This window comes from Chlorocebus sabaeus, chromosome 10 (assembly GCF_047675955.1).
Source record: "Chlorocebus sabaeus isolate Y175 chromosome 10, mChlSab1.0.hap1, whole genome shotgun sequence".
NCBI classification, from domain to species: Eukaryota; Metazoa; Chordata; class Mammalia; order Primates; family Cercopithecidae; genus Chlorocebus; species Chlorocebus sabaeus.
This window is the reverse complement of record NC_132913.1, coordinates 92,642,872-92,659,317: the sequence shown is the minus strand read 5'-3', so window position 1 is coordinate 92,659,317 and position 16,446 is coordinate 92,642,872. Positions and strand designations below refer to the sequence as shown.

The 16,446-nt window shown below is 38.4% G+C and overlaps 1 protein-coding gene across 5 annotated transcripts in view; it reads right to left on the bottom strand.

Moving 5' to 3' along the window:
• PARD3B (par-3 family cell polarity regulator beta) overlaps positions 1–16,446 on the bottom strand; it is a 1,089,129-nt gene that overhangs the window by 438,679 nt on the left and 634,004 nt on the right. For all 5 annotated transcript variants that reach the window (XM_073019963.1, XM_073019966.1, XM_073019964.1 and 2 more), the window contains 2 exons: positions 14,170–14,302; positions 5,091–5,190 (listed from right to left, as the gene is read on the bottom strand). In XM_073019963.1, the coding sequence (XP_072876064.1) occupies positions 5,091–5,190; positions 14,170–14,302 (233 nt within the window). The remainder of the gene's footprint in view (positions 1–5,090; positions 5,191–14,169; positions 14,303–16,446) is intronic.

Here is a 16,446-nt window from a genome sequence, read left to right as displayed (position 1 = left end):
ATATGCCAATTGTGAACACAAATCCTGGACCTACTTAGTGTTACTGACACTAGCCTGGCCTAATAGCAACACTTTCATTTTTTCAGCCCATTTTAAAGAAGAATTCTGAGACATTACTGCACAGGATGAGCTCTCCCCTGAGTCTTGGAGTTTGGAAGCACTTGCCTTTAAATGTGTGATTCGACCTTTATTTGCACTTAAGTTTTCCATCCTTTGATCTGTTGTGATGATGTGGGTTTAGTGTCAGAAAGACTCATGGCCTTCATAGTATCAAAAAGTTTAAGAGCTGAAAGGGATTAAAGGTCACCTCATCTCTTAGATAAGACCCCGAGGCTCAAAGAGGAGGACTGGCGTTCCAAGGTCACACAGCTGGCCAGGGGCAAAGCTGGGACCACAAGCTCTGGCTAAAATGGTGGCCAGCCTGGGACACAGGTTGTTGCTGATCGCGAACCCGCAGAAGTCAAGCCTTTCACTTTTAGTGAAGACTTGCTCACGTTTTATTATGTGGCTTACATTTCAGGCTTGTTTTTTGTTTCAATAGAGTGGTGTACATCATGCAATAATAGAAAACTAAATCCTTAATCAAAGCAATGAAAGCCTCCAGGGAGGAGGTGTAGGACCCTCATTAAAACATAGATCAGACTGCATTTAAAGTGCTCTGCTCAAGGCAGACTGAGAATCTACCCAACTGAACAATGTGTTGGTGAACCTGACTCATTGTCTTAGATTATCCTCTTAAGCCCGGCATTAATTCACAAATTAGGAATAAGAGCTCACATTTTCCCAGACTCCTAGGTAGCAATAATCCCAATCCCCATTTAAAAAGTAAGGTGGCAATGACACTCAATGCAGTAACATCAAGCTAGGATCTATCTAATAAAGCGAATTTTTATACAAATGTTGGCATATAATCAAGAAAGATCAAAGAGATAAAAGGCTGCACTATACATATGAAGGTAACAAATGCTCTTATGTACACATCTGATTATGTCCTTTAAATTGATCATAATGAGATATCTACATATCAATCTATATACATACACATATATGTTACCATCATTTTGACTGTGACCAAGTGTACACTTTGAAAACCTTTCATAAAAGGGCCCCCTTTGCCGTGGTACAAAACAGAAATAAGGCAAAATAAGGCTGATATCAGATTGATGGATATTAAGGGGGTAAGTGAGTGTAATATAAGTCATCATAGGATTAGAGCCAATGTGGGCATATAGAGCACTGGAATAATGAGTGAGAGCAGTATTGAGTTAGTTCATGCGAAAATATTTTAGACATGTAAGTTAGACTAGTAAAATGGTTTGTAACTTTATGATACATATCTCAAGTATTTGGATTGAGAGGGTGACACGATGATTATAAAATGCGACATTTTAATTTTGAAGGGAGTTAGCCTGTGCTCATGGCTGAGTGCGCTGCAGTGAAGGTTGTGGGAAGCTGGAAGTTGACAGCAGGCCAAAGACATGTCTTAGATAAAGGCCATGTTTTCAGCATGAACAACCAGGGAATCTACCGAATAGAAATGATACTCAACGTCAAATTATGCTGCCTAATGAATAAGTAAGGGTAGCATGAAGCATATGCCAGTGTCTTGACTATGGTGACAAACCAGGAATGTAAAAGATGTGTAAGAGTCAACAATAAATGTTCAAGAACTGTCTGAGATGAAAAGGTGGGGGATGAAGTCTTTGAGAGGCATGACAAAAACCATGAAGTCTGAAGTCTCAAGTGTCCACAGATGGACTTCAACAATTGGCTACTACGAGTGACAGTAGATTCAGGTATGTGCGTGAAGAAACAGACAGAGAGAGACAGAGAGAGAAAGAGAATATGAACATGTGGGGAATAGCCCAATGTTGTCTAAACTGTTAATATTCAATATATTCTGTCTGCTGCTTATTTAGCTTCAACTCTGCCTGAGATCCCACAGTAAGTTTATTTCCTTCATATTTATTTATTACTTAGACCCACATATTATAAACTTTTTTGTAATAATCACTGCATAATAGTAAAAATAGGTTCAGCAATTTCCCAATTTCATTTTGTACAGGCATTAAGTTTGATCAAATTTGTTTTTCATTCCTCATGCCATAGATAGCCTCACCCCTCAAACACCCTTTTTTCCTTTGAGCGGGCTTTTACTTTTTTTTTTTGAAAGGCAGAAGGCAGGAGAGCCTTTCTTGCTCAATCCTCCTGGCTCCCTTCCAGTCCTTCCTCCATCCCAAGTTTCACACATCCAACTCCTGCTGCTGCTGGTCACCTAGGCAACGCAGCAGCTTGCAGGATGGTGCAGGTCACACGATCCTAGGAGGGGAGTTTCAAGGCTTAAGACTTGGTCTTTCTATTTTAAAAATATCTCTGTCCTTTCTTCTCCACCCATGCTCCTGATCCCTCCATCCAGGCCCTGTTCTTCTCTTGCTAGTCCCAAGTCTGAGCGGCCTCCTTGTCTATGGTGGCTTCTGCTATTCCCTCCATCCCCCATTACTGAAACTGCTCTGCCTGATACTGTCATCTCCAGGCTCAAAGTGCTTCAGTGCTTCTCCACTGCTCTCTGGAGAAGCCTGGCACCCGTGGAGCAGGCAGACGATGCCATTCCCATTGAGTCTTCCCTGAGATACCACAAGTTTTAGCCACACTGAACACACTCTGCATTCTTCTCTCCCAGCACCTGGTTTCCTTAACCTAAATTGCCCTTCCCACCACTTCTTTGTCTAGATAGCTTTGTTCTTTTTTCCAAGAAACTGCTGAAACACTACTCTCCTGTGAAAACTTACTTGACAACTCCAGCCAAAGTTAGCAGCTTCTTCCTCTAGGCTCCCATTGCATTTTGTATCTAATGCTTAGGGGCTGCATCCTAATTATCTGTGTGTCTGTCTCTTTAAGAGGACGCTGCATTGCTTGCAGGCAGGGATGCTTTCCAATCCGTTTGATTTCTTTCTATAGTGTCTGGCTCAGAGCTCCAGAAATACTTTTGAATGAAGGAGTAAGTGAATGAATGACTTAATAACCAAATACTGCAGAGTGGAAAAGAAGAATGAAGTCTAAGACAATGTCATACTTTCTACTGAAAGGAGATTACTGTTGATGATTAAGAGAGCAGTTCTAATAAAGAAGTGAGAACAGAGGCCTAAAACACAGGGGACTAGGAAGGAAGAGTGAAAAGAAGATGGAAGTTACCAGTTCATACCATGTAATGAAGATTTACAGCAGTGAGGACCAATATAAACTTTTTTCTTTCCCCAATTCACAAAGGAATGGCTTTGCAGAAAAGGGAAGGGAGGAAATCCATGGAGACTTTGAAGCCAAAAAGGCAGTTGCTAAATCCCAAATGATCTCTGAACCACCGCTCTCCCCTGAAGGTTTCTCACCTGAGTGCTTCTCTCTAGTCTCCCCTGCATAGATGCTCAGTACCTCTGACTGCAATTGCCCTAAAAGGTATCCAAAGAGTCTCTGGCTTCCAGGGGATATCAACCTTCTTCCATTCACCCAATCCATGTTATACACACACACAAAAATCCAGATTTCATTATGTGTATTCCCTGCTAAAACCCTACAATAAGATTTACTATCTACCGAATGAAGTCTGTATACCTTATTCTTGCACTCTGGGCTTTATCATCTGGCTGATCAGCCCCAAGTTGTACAAATCAATTTACTCTCTCATCTCCATGCTGTTTCTTCTGCTGCCCTTCCCTCCCAAAATGCCCTTTCTCCCTGGGCTCATCTCATGTCCACCTGCTATTAATGAGTTAGGGTTCAGCTTAAATGACACTTTTACCATAGCATTTTCTCTGATTCCTTTATCTGGAGGCATTCTCCTAGGCCTCAGATGCCCAGAGCATTTTATCTACACCTTCTGGTAAGTATCATTGGAACCCTTGTGTTCCAGTTGTCCCATGAGTCTACCTGTCAGCCTACCAGCTTCCTGAAGACAGGGTTTATATCTGATTCAGCTTTGCACCATCCCAATCATTTTGCACATATATACAGAATAAACAGTAAGGTAGAACAAATGAAATTATGTTTTAAATAGCTTTTCTTAATGCCAACAAAATGTCACTTTCAATTCAGAATTGAGCACGCAATGGAAATGAATGGACAAAATTAAATAGGTCCACATTTTCTTTCATGAAACCCCTAGAGATACTGATCTAGAATATTATTGTGATTATCAATCTAGTTCACGAAATTGTAGTTAGCAAGATAACTGACTTCAAAAGTATAAGAATCAGAGATGGCTAAATATAGGTGAGCTTCCATCTAATAGAGTTAGCTATACTCTTGGCATGCTGCTTTATTTTTAGCAGACTGTATTAAAAAACATAATAGGAATGACACTAGCATTGCTGAAAAAAAAATGAAGAAATTTCACAGGATTATCATGGGACACAGAATGGAATAAAACACACAGTTTCTAACAGCCATAATAAATACAGAAAATAGCAAAGGGACAATTTAATGATTTTTAAAACTCATCAGAAGAACAAAATCTATGAATTCCCCTAGTCAAATAGTATACATGCTTAGTAAATCTCTCTCATGCTTGTGTGATTCTGAAAATTATTGATTTTTTTTAGTTTCTATTACAGAATGGATATAATATTGGGTACCCTCTTCAATATTTTAGATTATAGATGGTGTTGCTTTAATGTTTAGATTCCATTAACATTCTTGGAACATCTATTTTTAAAATACCTTCAGGGTTTGCCAATTACTCATAGAAACCCGTAAGCTTCCCATTTTCTCAGTTTCATTTGATACCTTCCCATGTCACTTTTCTCTGAGCTCCATGGCTGTAGTTTTTAAATTTGTAAAAGAAAGTTCAACCGTTCTCTTAAATATTTTAATAATTTAAGGTGAATCTTAGCAAACACCAGAAAGCAAAATATGCCCAATCTAAGCTATTAGCTATGAGAAACTTTTGCTGAAGCTTTCACTGGAAAGGAATTATAGATACTATAAGATTTCCATTCCAGAAAGAAATAGAGTTAAAGTAAGTTTCCTGAATAAGGTTGCTGTGTTCTCCCAGAAAAACAATAACGAGGAACATTTACGATATATCATTTTATCAATACCTGTGACTGTAATCTTCGAGGCCCAATTCCAGAGCAGAATGTGGTGTTGGAGAAGGTGGAACTTCACTCTCGGTCCATCCGTCATTGGGCAGCAATAGGTCTATAAACAAAGAACAAATGAAGCTGTATAAAGTGGAGGCAGAATCATTCGATGCCTGGTTTGATTTCAGTATCTCTCTCAGACACAGTTTTAGCCAACACATAAACCAGCCCTGAAATAAATAAGTTCTCACACGGAACTGAAGGATCCTTATGAGAATGAATGCCTCTTGTGTGAGGAAATCTAAGCCTTCTAATATGTTTTTACACTGGTGACCTGCAGGCAACCCCTAGCAAACCCACTCCACGCATCTTGACTACCTTTTCCCACCAACAAAAGGCTGGCACATACTCATTACCTGTGATCTGTGGAAGATTAACAAAGTCATCTGTTTTATACCTTAACAGTTTTGTAAATAAGACTCGATAGTGAATACTGTGGATTATATGGTGATTAAAGCATTTGCTTCAGTAGCAAAAACTTCTTTTAAAAAATCATGAGATATAATATATCTGTTCACCATCTAGACATAGGAGAGGTAAACACACACACACATCCTCTTTTTTTCTATCTGTGCCATAATGGTGACACCTGAGTTTAAGGCCTTATAAGGAAAAGACAGGGGTCTAAATCCTGGTTTTCCCACCTACTAAAAATGCATACTTTTCCAGTCTATTCTGTACTAGAAAAATAGATATGTACCTCTAACATCACCACAACTAATAACAAGTAAAGTTGTTGAGATCTTATTGTATAGCAGATATTATATTAAGCCTTGTACATTATTTCATTGAATGTTCATAATTTCTAACCATATTCACTAGTGTATGAAAAGCATTATAGAACATCCTGGTTAAGTGTATGGTTTTTGGAGCAAGACTGCCATATTTCCAACCCTACTGCTGTGTGAACTTGGCCAATTACTCAACTTCTCCAAGCCTCAGTTTTTAAAGCCATAAAGTGGCAACAAGAATACCTTTACTGGAGGAATATGAGAAATAAATTATATTTAAGAAGTGATTTGTAAATGCAAACTGTTAAGTAAACATAGGATTTTGATTCCATAGATTGTAAGTTCTACTTGTATCTATTACAGTGACATAGTTGGTAAGATGTGTACCTGATTTGTCCCTGAATGACAGAATAAGAGACAAACCTCTCTACCCTTGAGAACTGCTGTTGGTGACAAAACCTGCTTTGGCTTGTCCACGTGCTGGATATGATGGTTAATTTTATATGTCAACCTGACTGGGCCACAGGGTACCTAGATATTATTCTGGGAGTTTCTGTGAGGGTGTTTTTAAACAAGATTCACATTTAAATAAATAGACTGCCCTCTCTAATGGGGTGGGTCTTGTCTAATCACTTGAAGGCGTGAATAGAACAAAAAGACTGCCTCTTTCCTGAATAAGAGAGAATTCCTCCTGCCAGAGTGACTGTGACATGGGACATTGGACTTTTTCTGTCTTCAGGCCCAAATGGAAACATCGGCGCTTCCTCAGTCTCAAGCCCATTTGCCTTCAGACTGAAACCACACCATCAGCTTTTTTGGTTCTCAGGCCTTCAGACTCAAACTGCACCATCAACTCTTCTGCAACCCCAGCTTGCTGACTCACCCTGCAGATCCTGGGATGTGCCTATTTTCAAGGTCATGTGAGCCAAGTCCTTATCATAAATCAGTTTATACACACACAAACACATACACACAGACACACACACACACACACACATTTGGTTCTGTTTCTCTGTAGAACCCTGATAAATACACAAGGCAAGGACTTGTTCCAAGCTTTGCCCCAGGCACTAGACTGATGTGGAGGTAGTTGTAGCACTGCTGACATGGCCCTGGGAGTGAAACTTGAAGCAGATCTGCTAAGTAGGTGACCAGGGGGAAAGTAGCCCAAAGGCAGCCTGCACTGTGTCCCTGCACCACCTCCAACCCTAGGAGTCCATTGATTTGGTAGTGGTGGCGGCAGTCAGGCATTCAAGACTTGCTAAGAGAAACAGAGCAGAAGGACTGTAATGTAAATTGGGAACAACGGACATCCTAGGACAACTTCCTTTCTGCTGGCTCTCATCTTCTATCCTCAACCTCTCAGTCCATCTTCCACAGTGGGGGTGAACATACTTGTGATCATGTAACTTGTTGCTCAAAACCACTTCAGCTGCACACATTGCTTATGGAATAAAGGTCTATGATCCTGGCAAACAACTTTATCCCCCACTATACGTTAGTTTACCATTCCCTGACCACACCCCTGTGTGCTCCTGCCTCAGTATCTTTGCTATGTAACTGCAAAACCTACTCTACCCGTCAAAGTCCTACCCTTCTCCCAAGGTCCACCTCAGATATCACATTTACTATGAAGCCTTTGCTGTTGCCAAGGATCTGTCACTTTTATAACAGTGGCCGAGAAGATCAGTGCCCACTCTATCTGTGCTCTTCCTCTCTTTCTAGGCATACAGCTGGACACCACTGCTTGGGCCTCTTTGTCGCTAGACTAGTTCTTGCAAATGGAATGTGAGCTGCTATGATAAGTGTCATTCCCAGGCTCAGTGGTTATGAGAGGGTGCACCTTCCTCACTCTCTCTTCCTTTCCCCGACTATATCACCTGAAAGCCAGGTGACGAGGTGCCCAGCCACCAGGGGAAGGAGCCTAGGTCCTGTAATGACTGCATGGAACACAGCTGCCAAACCTCATTGTGCAGTGATAGGACCAGGAAATAGACTTTCACTGTCTGTATCTATCCAGTGACACTTTAGGTTTATCTATTAATTCATATTAGGTAAAGTAATCCTTGGATAGCATATATCAAATACCATTTCTGCAATGAACTATGTATGTATGTATTGTTCTATCAAGCTATTATCTATTTATCTACATCTATTTCTTTTACTAGACTGTAGATAACTTTCTCCTCATGTTCCTCTTTCTCGTTATTATCTATTTATCTACATCTATTTCTTTTACTAGACTGTAGATAACTTTCTCCTCATGTTCCTCTTTCTCGTTTTCCATGTCTTCTACAGCCTCTTCTCTGGCTAGTTTTATTATAATCATTAAATTTAATTTTTATTACACACATATGAATGATTTATGGTTCTTTATGTGTTTATGTGTTTTTGTGTGTGTGTGTTTAAGTGGTGATCAGTGCAGAGGTAAGTATCTTGCTTGTTGAGGTAAGTATCTTATTTGTTGACTCTATCCTTGTTACTTTTTTTTTTTTTTGAGACAGAATATCGCTCTGTCTCTGAGGCTGGAGTGTAGTGGCACCATCTCGGCTCACTGCAAGCTCCGCCTCCCAGGTTCACGCCATTCTCCTGCCTCAGTCTCCTGAGTAGCTGGGACTACAGGTGCCTGCTACCATGCTCAGCTAATTTTTTGTATTTTAAGTAGAGAAGGGGTTTCACGGTGTTAGCCAGGATGGTCTCGATCGCCTGACCTCGTGATCTGCCAGCCTTGGCCTCCCAAAGTGCTGGGATTACAGGCGTGAGCCACCGCGGCCCGCCCCTTGTTACGTTTTCTTAAACAACATATTTGGATGCTGTAAGGAATTTTTATTTTCCTCTGGGCCCAAACACCTTTTTTAAGCCCTTGTTTCAGTGTAAAAGTCTGGAATTCTTATCTCCTGTAATAATATTTCTGGATTTCATTGAGTGTACGAGGTACAATCTTCTTGACGGTCATTTCATATATATCTATGCCTGTAAATGTTGACACGGCACCCCCTGTAGTCATTACTTCATTGATGGCCAAATGGCTCTTCTTTTTAATTATCATCTTTTGTTGTTACCTGAGTTGTGGGATCTATCCCACCAAGACCATATCAGAAAAGAATTTGTAAAAGAGATTGTAACTTTAGACAAAAGGTCAGCAGGCTACGGCCCTGGTCCAAAACCACCTTGCCACCTGCCTTTGCAAATAAAGTTTTACTGAACAGCCATGCCTATTTGTTTATGTATTGTCTATGAGTGCTTCTGCTCTACAATGGTAGAATTGAGTGGTGACAGAGACCTACAGTCCAAAACCTGAAATATTTACTTTCTTGCACTTTAAAGACAAAGTTTTTTGACTCCTGCTTCTGACTATTCTTAAGGACAATAATACTATTGCATTCACCTTTCCACTCCTGATAGTATATTCTGCACAATGGAGGTATCCAATAAACATTAGCCAAATTGAAACGTATAATTCAATCTTGGATAGTCATTCCAGACATAGTGCTTTACATGCTACAGAGGGGTAGATACTTGCTGGTCCCCAGGAGGATACACATTAGAAATAATTCTACTATGATGTGTCTCAGAGGACCTCAGGGAATATGGATCCAGTGAGACAGGTCACAGAACCACAACATTTGATTTGAGATGGAGATAAAAGGCCTAACTCAGTGGGTGATACTAAGCAGACTTGGGGGCAGTGGGTGTCTAAGACAGGATGCACTTGAACTGAAAGAGGAAAAGCAGGAGAAGAGCTATATGGGGGAGACAAGTGCAGTGAAATGAGAGGTAATGCTAACCAGAGGCAAACTGCATGAGGCGATCCCTCGGCCTAGGGTAAGATCTGCCAGCAAGATTCCTCAGAAAATACAGTGTTGGTGTATTTCATTACCATTCAAATGCTTAATAGGATTTTATAGTAAGCCCTTGGGACACAACCTCCATCCCTATTACCATCTTGAAGCACCACACTTATTTCACTACAGGCATTGCTAGCAGTTCTTCAGTATAAATGTGAATTTTCTGGTGCTATGATTTCTACAAACATTAGTTCTAAAAATGCCTTTTTCTGTGTAACAGCTTGGCAGGAATAAAAAATAAAATAAAATAACCAAGAACTGTGGGTGGTATGTATTATTACTACAAAAATAAATGGAACACAGAATATCAACATTGGATTTTTAAATATACAAAGGAAAGAAAAAAAAAAGTCAATGTTTTGGCTGTAACAGCTCCTCTCCTCACTAGACATTACACTTTGTCAAGTTAATCTTGCTTTTCTAAAGAAGATCCCTGAAAAAATTGGTAATGGCAGTCAACACTCAGGTTTTATAAGCCTTAGTGGCCTGTTACCATCTGACATGGATCTGAAACTCAAGAACTCCCAATAGTCCCCTAAATATAAAATGTCATTAATATTAAAAAGAGGTGATGGCCATGATACTCTTTTATAGCATCATGTTTATAAATTCTGCTATAATTTTTTGGTCTCTAAATCAATAGGCTTACATAAAAAGTAAGAAAATTTCATCTACTGGTCTCTAACAATGAAAATGTAATGAGTCTGCATTTTGATAGGCCTAAATCTTATAATCTGGTATTGTTGCACAGATCTACAAAGAAAATATAAGAATAGATTTTCTCTACTTTTGAAAAAATAATGTTTAATGGAGTCACTTCTTAAAATAAATACATTTGTTATGCTAAGTTGAAAAATTGAGGTGGGGAAGAAAGAGAAACAGGAAACTTGCAGATAGTTAATTTATATATTTTTTTCACTGATGTAAAAATTGTTCTAATTAAATCTATGTCCTGGGAAGAAAAGAACAGACAAAATCTCCCAGTGGTTGTCTGGGGCCACTTGGGCCCAAAGGACTCTATTTGTACCAAAGATATACAAAGTCTGAACGTTCTATTGAAGTTCCAGATGAAATTATTACTGTACTGTATTTTCAGCAAGTGCATGGAATGGATTTTCTTATTTATTTATTTTTTTTCTGGATGTATCCTTACACATTAACTACTTCTATGGTTTTATTAGTTTAGCCTTTGCTATTCTTTGCAGAGATATTATTTCATTTACTTAAGTATCTCAATGTCTTCTGAAAATACATCGTGTGTCACTTAATGAGGATATATTCTGAGAAAAGCACTGTTAGGCAATTTTGTCCTTGCATCAACATCATAGTGTACTTACTTAAACCTAGAAGGATTAGCCTACTTACTCTTGTAAGCTCTATAGTATAGCTATTGCTCCTGGGCTACAATCCTGAACAGCATTTATTGAATATTGTAGGCAATTACAACACAACGGTATTTGTGTATCTAAACAGAAAAGCTACATTGAAAATACAGTATAAAAGATAAAAAATGGTACACCTGCATAGGACACTTACCATGAATGGAGCTTGCAGGACTGGAAGTTGCTCTGGGTGAGTTTGTACTAGTAAATTTGAAGGCCTAGAACACTACTGTACGCTACTGTAGACATTATAGACACAATGCACTTAGGTTACACTACATTTCTAAAAAATATTTTCTTTCTTCAATAATCTCCGTAACTTTGTTACTTTATAAATTTGAATTTAACTTTTTGAATATTGTGTAACAACAGCTTAAAACACAAACACATTGAACAGCTGTAGAAATATATTTTTTCTTTATATCTTTATCCTATAAGCTTTTTCTATTATACTTTTTTTAACCTTTTAAACTTCTTTGGTAAAAACTGATACACAAACACACATTAGCCTAGGCCTAGATAGGGTCAGGATTATCAATATCACTGTCTTCTACCTTCACATCTTATCCCACTGGAAGGTCTTCAGGGGCAATAACAGGCACAGAGCTGTCATTTCCTATGATAACAACGCCTTCTTCTGGATACCTCCTAAAGGAACTGCCTGTGGCTGTTTACAGTTACTTTTTTATAAAAAATAAGTAGAAGTGTACTCTAAAATGATGATAAAAAGTATACTATAGCATTAGGAATTTTTCAGCTCCATTATAATCTTACGGGACCACCATGATATATGTGGTCTGTTGTAGACCAAAATGTCATTATGTGGCACATAACTGTACTTTACAGATACTAAAAATGAAACAAAAGGTACTTACTGTTCATTTAGATGTCATTGGTGTAACTAGGAATTAAACTCTAGACTTAGATAGACACTGGGCCACATGTTGCTAGAGAATTAAATGCCAATCAAGTTTTATATAAAGTCTAGATATTTTAATACAGATGTCCACATTCATGATCATAAGGTAGAAAGAAGGCTGTTTTATTTTGCAGACAACTTGCCATTCCTTTCCCAGGCTCTTTTGCTATTGCAATTTAAGATTTCAGAAGGCAATCTTGTTCTGTCAAGAAAACTTTTAATTTCTTTTTTTTTTTTTTTTTTTTTTTTGCGACGTAGTTTCCTTGCTCTGTTGCCCAGGCTGGAGTGCAGTGGCACGATCTTGGCTCACTGCTAGCTCCGCCTCCCGGGTTCACACCATTCTCCTGCCTCAGCCTCCTGGGTAGCTGGGACTACAGGGTGCCCGCCACTATAATTTTTTTTTAGATGAGAAAAGACAAAATATTGAGTATTTTTTAAATCTGTATGCTAAGTAAAGTCAGCTTCTTCTTTTTTCTTTTTCCCCCCTGAGCAGCTGGGATTACAGGCATGTGCCATCACAACTGGCTAATTTTATACATATATATACACATACACACACACACTTTTTTTGTTGTTTTTTAAGTAGAGACGGGGTTTTGCCACGTTGGCCTTGAACTCCCGACCTTAGGTGATCTGCCCGCCTCGGCCTCTGAAAGTGCTGGGATTACAGGCATGAGCCACTGTGCCCGATCTAAAGTCAGCTTCTAATGGGCATTCTCAGTAGGTGAGAGGACTCCAATAGTTTCAAGAGACCAATAACCAATGTAAGTCAGACACATGCTGTGGTTTGGAAGACAAACTGAAGACAGGGAGACAAGGATTGAATCCAGACTCTGCATGCATCAAATATGCATTCTTGAGTAAATTATTCACTCTCTCTGACTTTCTAGATCTTTATTTGTAAAATGAAGATAATATTACCACTTTCAGTCTGCACGCAAACTGCTCAACACAGTATCTAACAGACAGCAAACACTTAATAAACGGTAGCAGCTGTTGTTACTACTCTTGCTAACATGCAGGAATTCCAAGGAATAAACAACATCCCATTCTAATGAGACAATTTAATTCTAGAGCCACCTCAGATTTATAAGTATGTTATGATGGAGTAATTTCACAGCTTGGAACTTGTTTCCACATAGTTAAATTATGATAACATCTTAAGTGTTCAAAATATAGGAATTGATTACATAATATATGGTACTTACCATCAAAAGACACTACGCAACTACTGAATATGATATTGTAGAAGAAGATTCAATGACTAAGAGGCAATAATGTGCTAATTTTAAAAAACAATTTCCTAAACATTACATACATTTCATTATTTCATTTTTTGTATAAATATTTTCATTAAAGAGTCCTGAAAGATATGCATAAAATGTTATTGATTAGGATCTTTGATAGATAGAAGTACGAGTAAAATTAAATTTTCTTTTTATTTCTTTTCTCTAAATTTTCTGCAATGAATATGTATTGCTTTTGTAATAAAAAATTCATGTTATTAAAGAAAAGAGATACAGGGAGATGAAACAATTTTCTTGGTGACCTGAAGTATATTTTTTAAAAAACCAAGAGGAAAACCCAGATTTTTTACATCTGGAGTTGGCTAGAAATGTGATCCACATCAGATAATAAGGGAAGACAGTGTAGCAAGACAATAACAAGAACATTCCAACCATCACAAGATGGTTTCAGGTTAGGATACTTACCCATTTACTACACTCATATTAGAATCGAGCATATTCTGTGAATCATGCTATGACCATTTTATGGATTATAAATCCATACATTTTAAAATGTTGGTAGTTATTTACACTTGGTAACTTCCAATATTAGAAGAGCTTAAAAAATAACAGTTTGCCATCTTTGATTCTCCAGTGATCATTTGTTTTATATATAACCCTCCATGTTTGGGGCAGCAAGCGCAGAAAGTGTCACTTAAACGAGAGACATTGCCAGGAATCTGATTCACAAGTTCTGAGTCAGCTCTCGCCCCAATCTCTCAGTGTTTGTGACTCTGATTAACAAAGTCTGCACTTAGTCTAATTAATTCCCCTTTACTCTTTTTTTTCTTTTTTTTTTTTTTTTAGATAAAAAGGCATTTTTGTGTTTTCTCACTCCATTTGCAGTGGATAAAAATGGATAGACTCTTACCTTTCTGTTTGTCTTGGGGACTGTAAGTGCCAAGTGGATGCAGGGTACTGTTATCATTTCGCCTAGAGGTGGTTACAGCATTTTGACAGTTCTCAAAGCATGGCTTGGAAAATGCCCCGCACTCTGCAGGATCCTAAGAGATAAAAGTAAAAATTATATTTGCATTTTTAATACGTTCAAACTTGGTCAGTTGAAGCAAAGTGAAAGAATGATCGCTGTATGAATAGTCTTTCAAGAGTCTATTACACTTAAGTCCTCAACTCTGGAAACTCAAAATGGCCCTATCAGTGAAAACATCTTTGAGTATAAAATAAAAAGTACTGACAATGTGGTGCTAAGGATTAGGAGTGCTGATAGCCAACACAAAAGAGGATTAACTTTATTATTCTCTTTTACCACTTACAACTGGCTTCTTTCAAATTTTCTTCCATCTGGGAGTACAGCTTGTGGCAGTGTCAACACAAGAATACAGTTCATGCCAAGGGTGTTTCTCTGCCAACCAGCTGGTTCCTCGCTCTCTCTGCGCCTAAGTGCATATGCTCTAGGACAAGTCAGAACTCAAGCAGGTTCACCTCTGAAATGCCACCAGTGTGTCTCCGTGCAGATACTAGGTCTTTGGCCAGGAGCTAAATCAAACTGCTGTGACAACGCCAGACAGCAGTTCTCCTGAGGGTTTTCCCCCCTATATTTCCCCTTCCTATTTTGATTTTTACAGTCTGTAAACACATTCACAGTTTTCTGAAAACTGCTGTGTCTAGAATAACACCCCATGATCCATCTTCCACAGGTGCAGAAGAGGGAATTATTGGAGGAAGTTGATTATAGAGAACTCTTAACTATTTTTTTTCAAAAAGGTTGCAGCAAAGAGAATTGGGGTTTGCTCTTCTTCATATTATTTGTCTCAACAACAGATTTTAAGGAGGTAAATGATTTGGAAGCCATCTCATGACTGTTCCCTTGACCACTGGTGAGAAGAATGTACCACAAACAGCAGCACCCATCTGATTCCCAAAGCTCTTCTGAGAATAGCATTTGCCTAAAACAATGCACTGGATTTATATTTTCCTCTTTGGTTATAAAAATTCAGTGTCTAGCTAGTCAAACAAATACCTAAAACATTCCATTTTTGCATTCTTAATAATTAAAATGTTTTCAGCCGCTGAAGGTCCTTTAGCTTTTTGTCAAGGCTTGTAACACTTTTCCCACACCCAGTGTATTACCCTTTCTTCTGAACTGCTAGTCAAACTGAGCCTGGTATAGGAGGCAAGCTAGTCCTAAATTAAAGCTGTAGCTGTAGCAGGAAAGAGAGCTAGGGCTTGCTTTGCACAGCCTTGTGCTTTGATTTAACAGTAACAACAAGAACAAAAAAATTTTTTCTGCTTCCCCAGCTCTTTGATAAATGACACAATCAATATCCCAACAACTGATCAGTAACCAGCCTAATTAAAGTATTCAGCCTGTAAAATAGAGCCGTCGCAGAGCCCTCCATTAGTGTCCCAGCCAATAAAAAATATAATGGATTTTTAAACATATTCTGCTTTTGCCACGATGAGCTGGCAGCAGGGAGGGAAATGTTTTGGGGAAAGGAAAAACAAAATCAGGTCATAACCCATTTTTTAATACCAAGTCTCTAGGCTCAAATAGAATTACAATTGAACCTCAAGCTCATCCTTTGAAAAATATGTTTCTGTTTAAAATGATTCTGATTCAATCAGGGGCTCATTATGTATTCTTCACAAGGTCCTCATCAAAACTGTTTACATATCTTGTACATCTGGGTAATGTGGGAAAAACCCCAACAACTATATATTTTGACTTTTCTTAAGTAGCTTCTTCAGATTTTGAAATATCAATATAATGTTCAAGCAACCATTTTGGTATTCCTGGCAAATCTAACTAATTGATTTGCCTGAATGTATCAACAGTGCTGAGACCTTTTTTTAGGTTATGGATGCTTTTTATTGTACTGGAGGGCAAGTGCTGTTCCACCAGAGAATACAGCAAAAACACGAGCACACAAAATATGCTCTGACACAGTGAAACACAGCCATTTGAAGATCAAATAGTTGCAATTTTTTTTCAATTTAATAAAGATAAACTGTACATCAGTCTTCTGTCTTTATAAGAAATAATGCTCTTTAATCTTCGTGGGTACTGCAGAGATGCTCAGTAGCTGAGAGTCAAGTGCCTGCTCATTCCCCATGGAAAGCATGTAAATATTAGGGAAACTAAAAATGGATCTTGTTTAAATGTCCTCACAGAAATTGCTTTTTGACC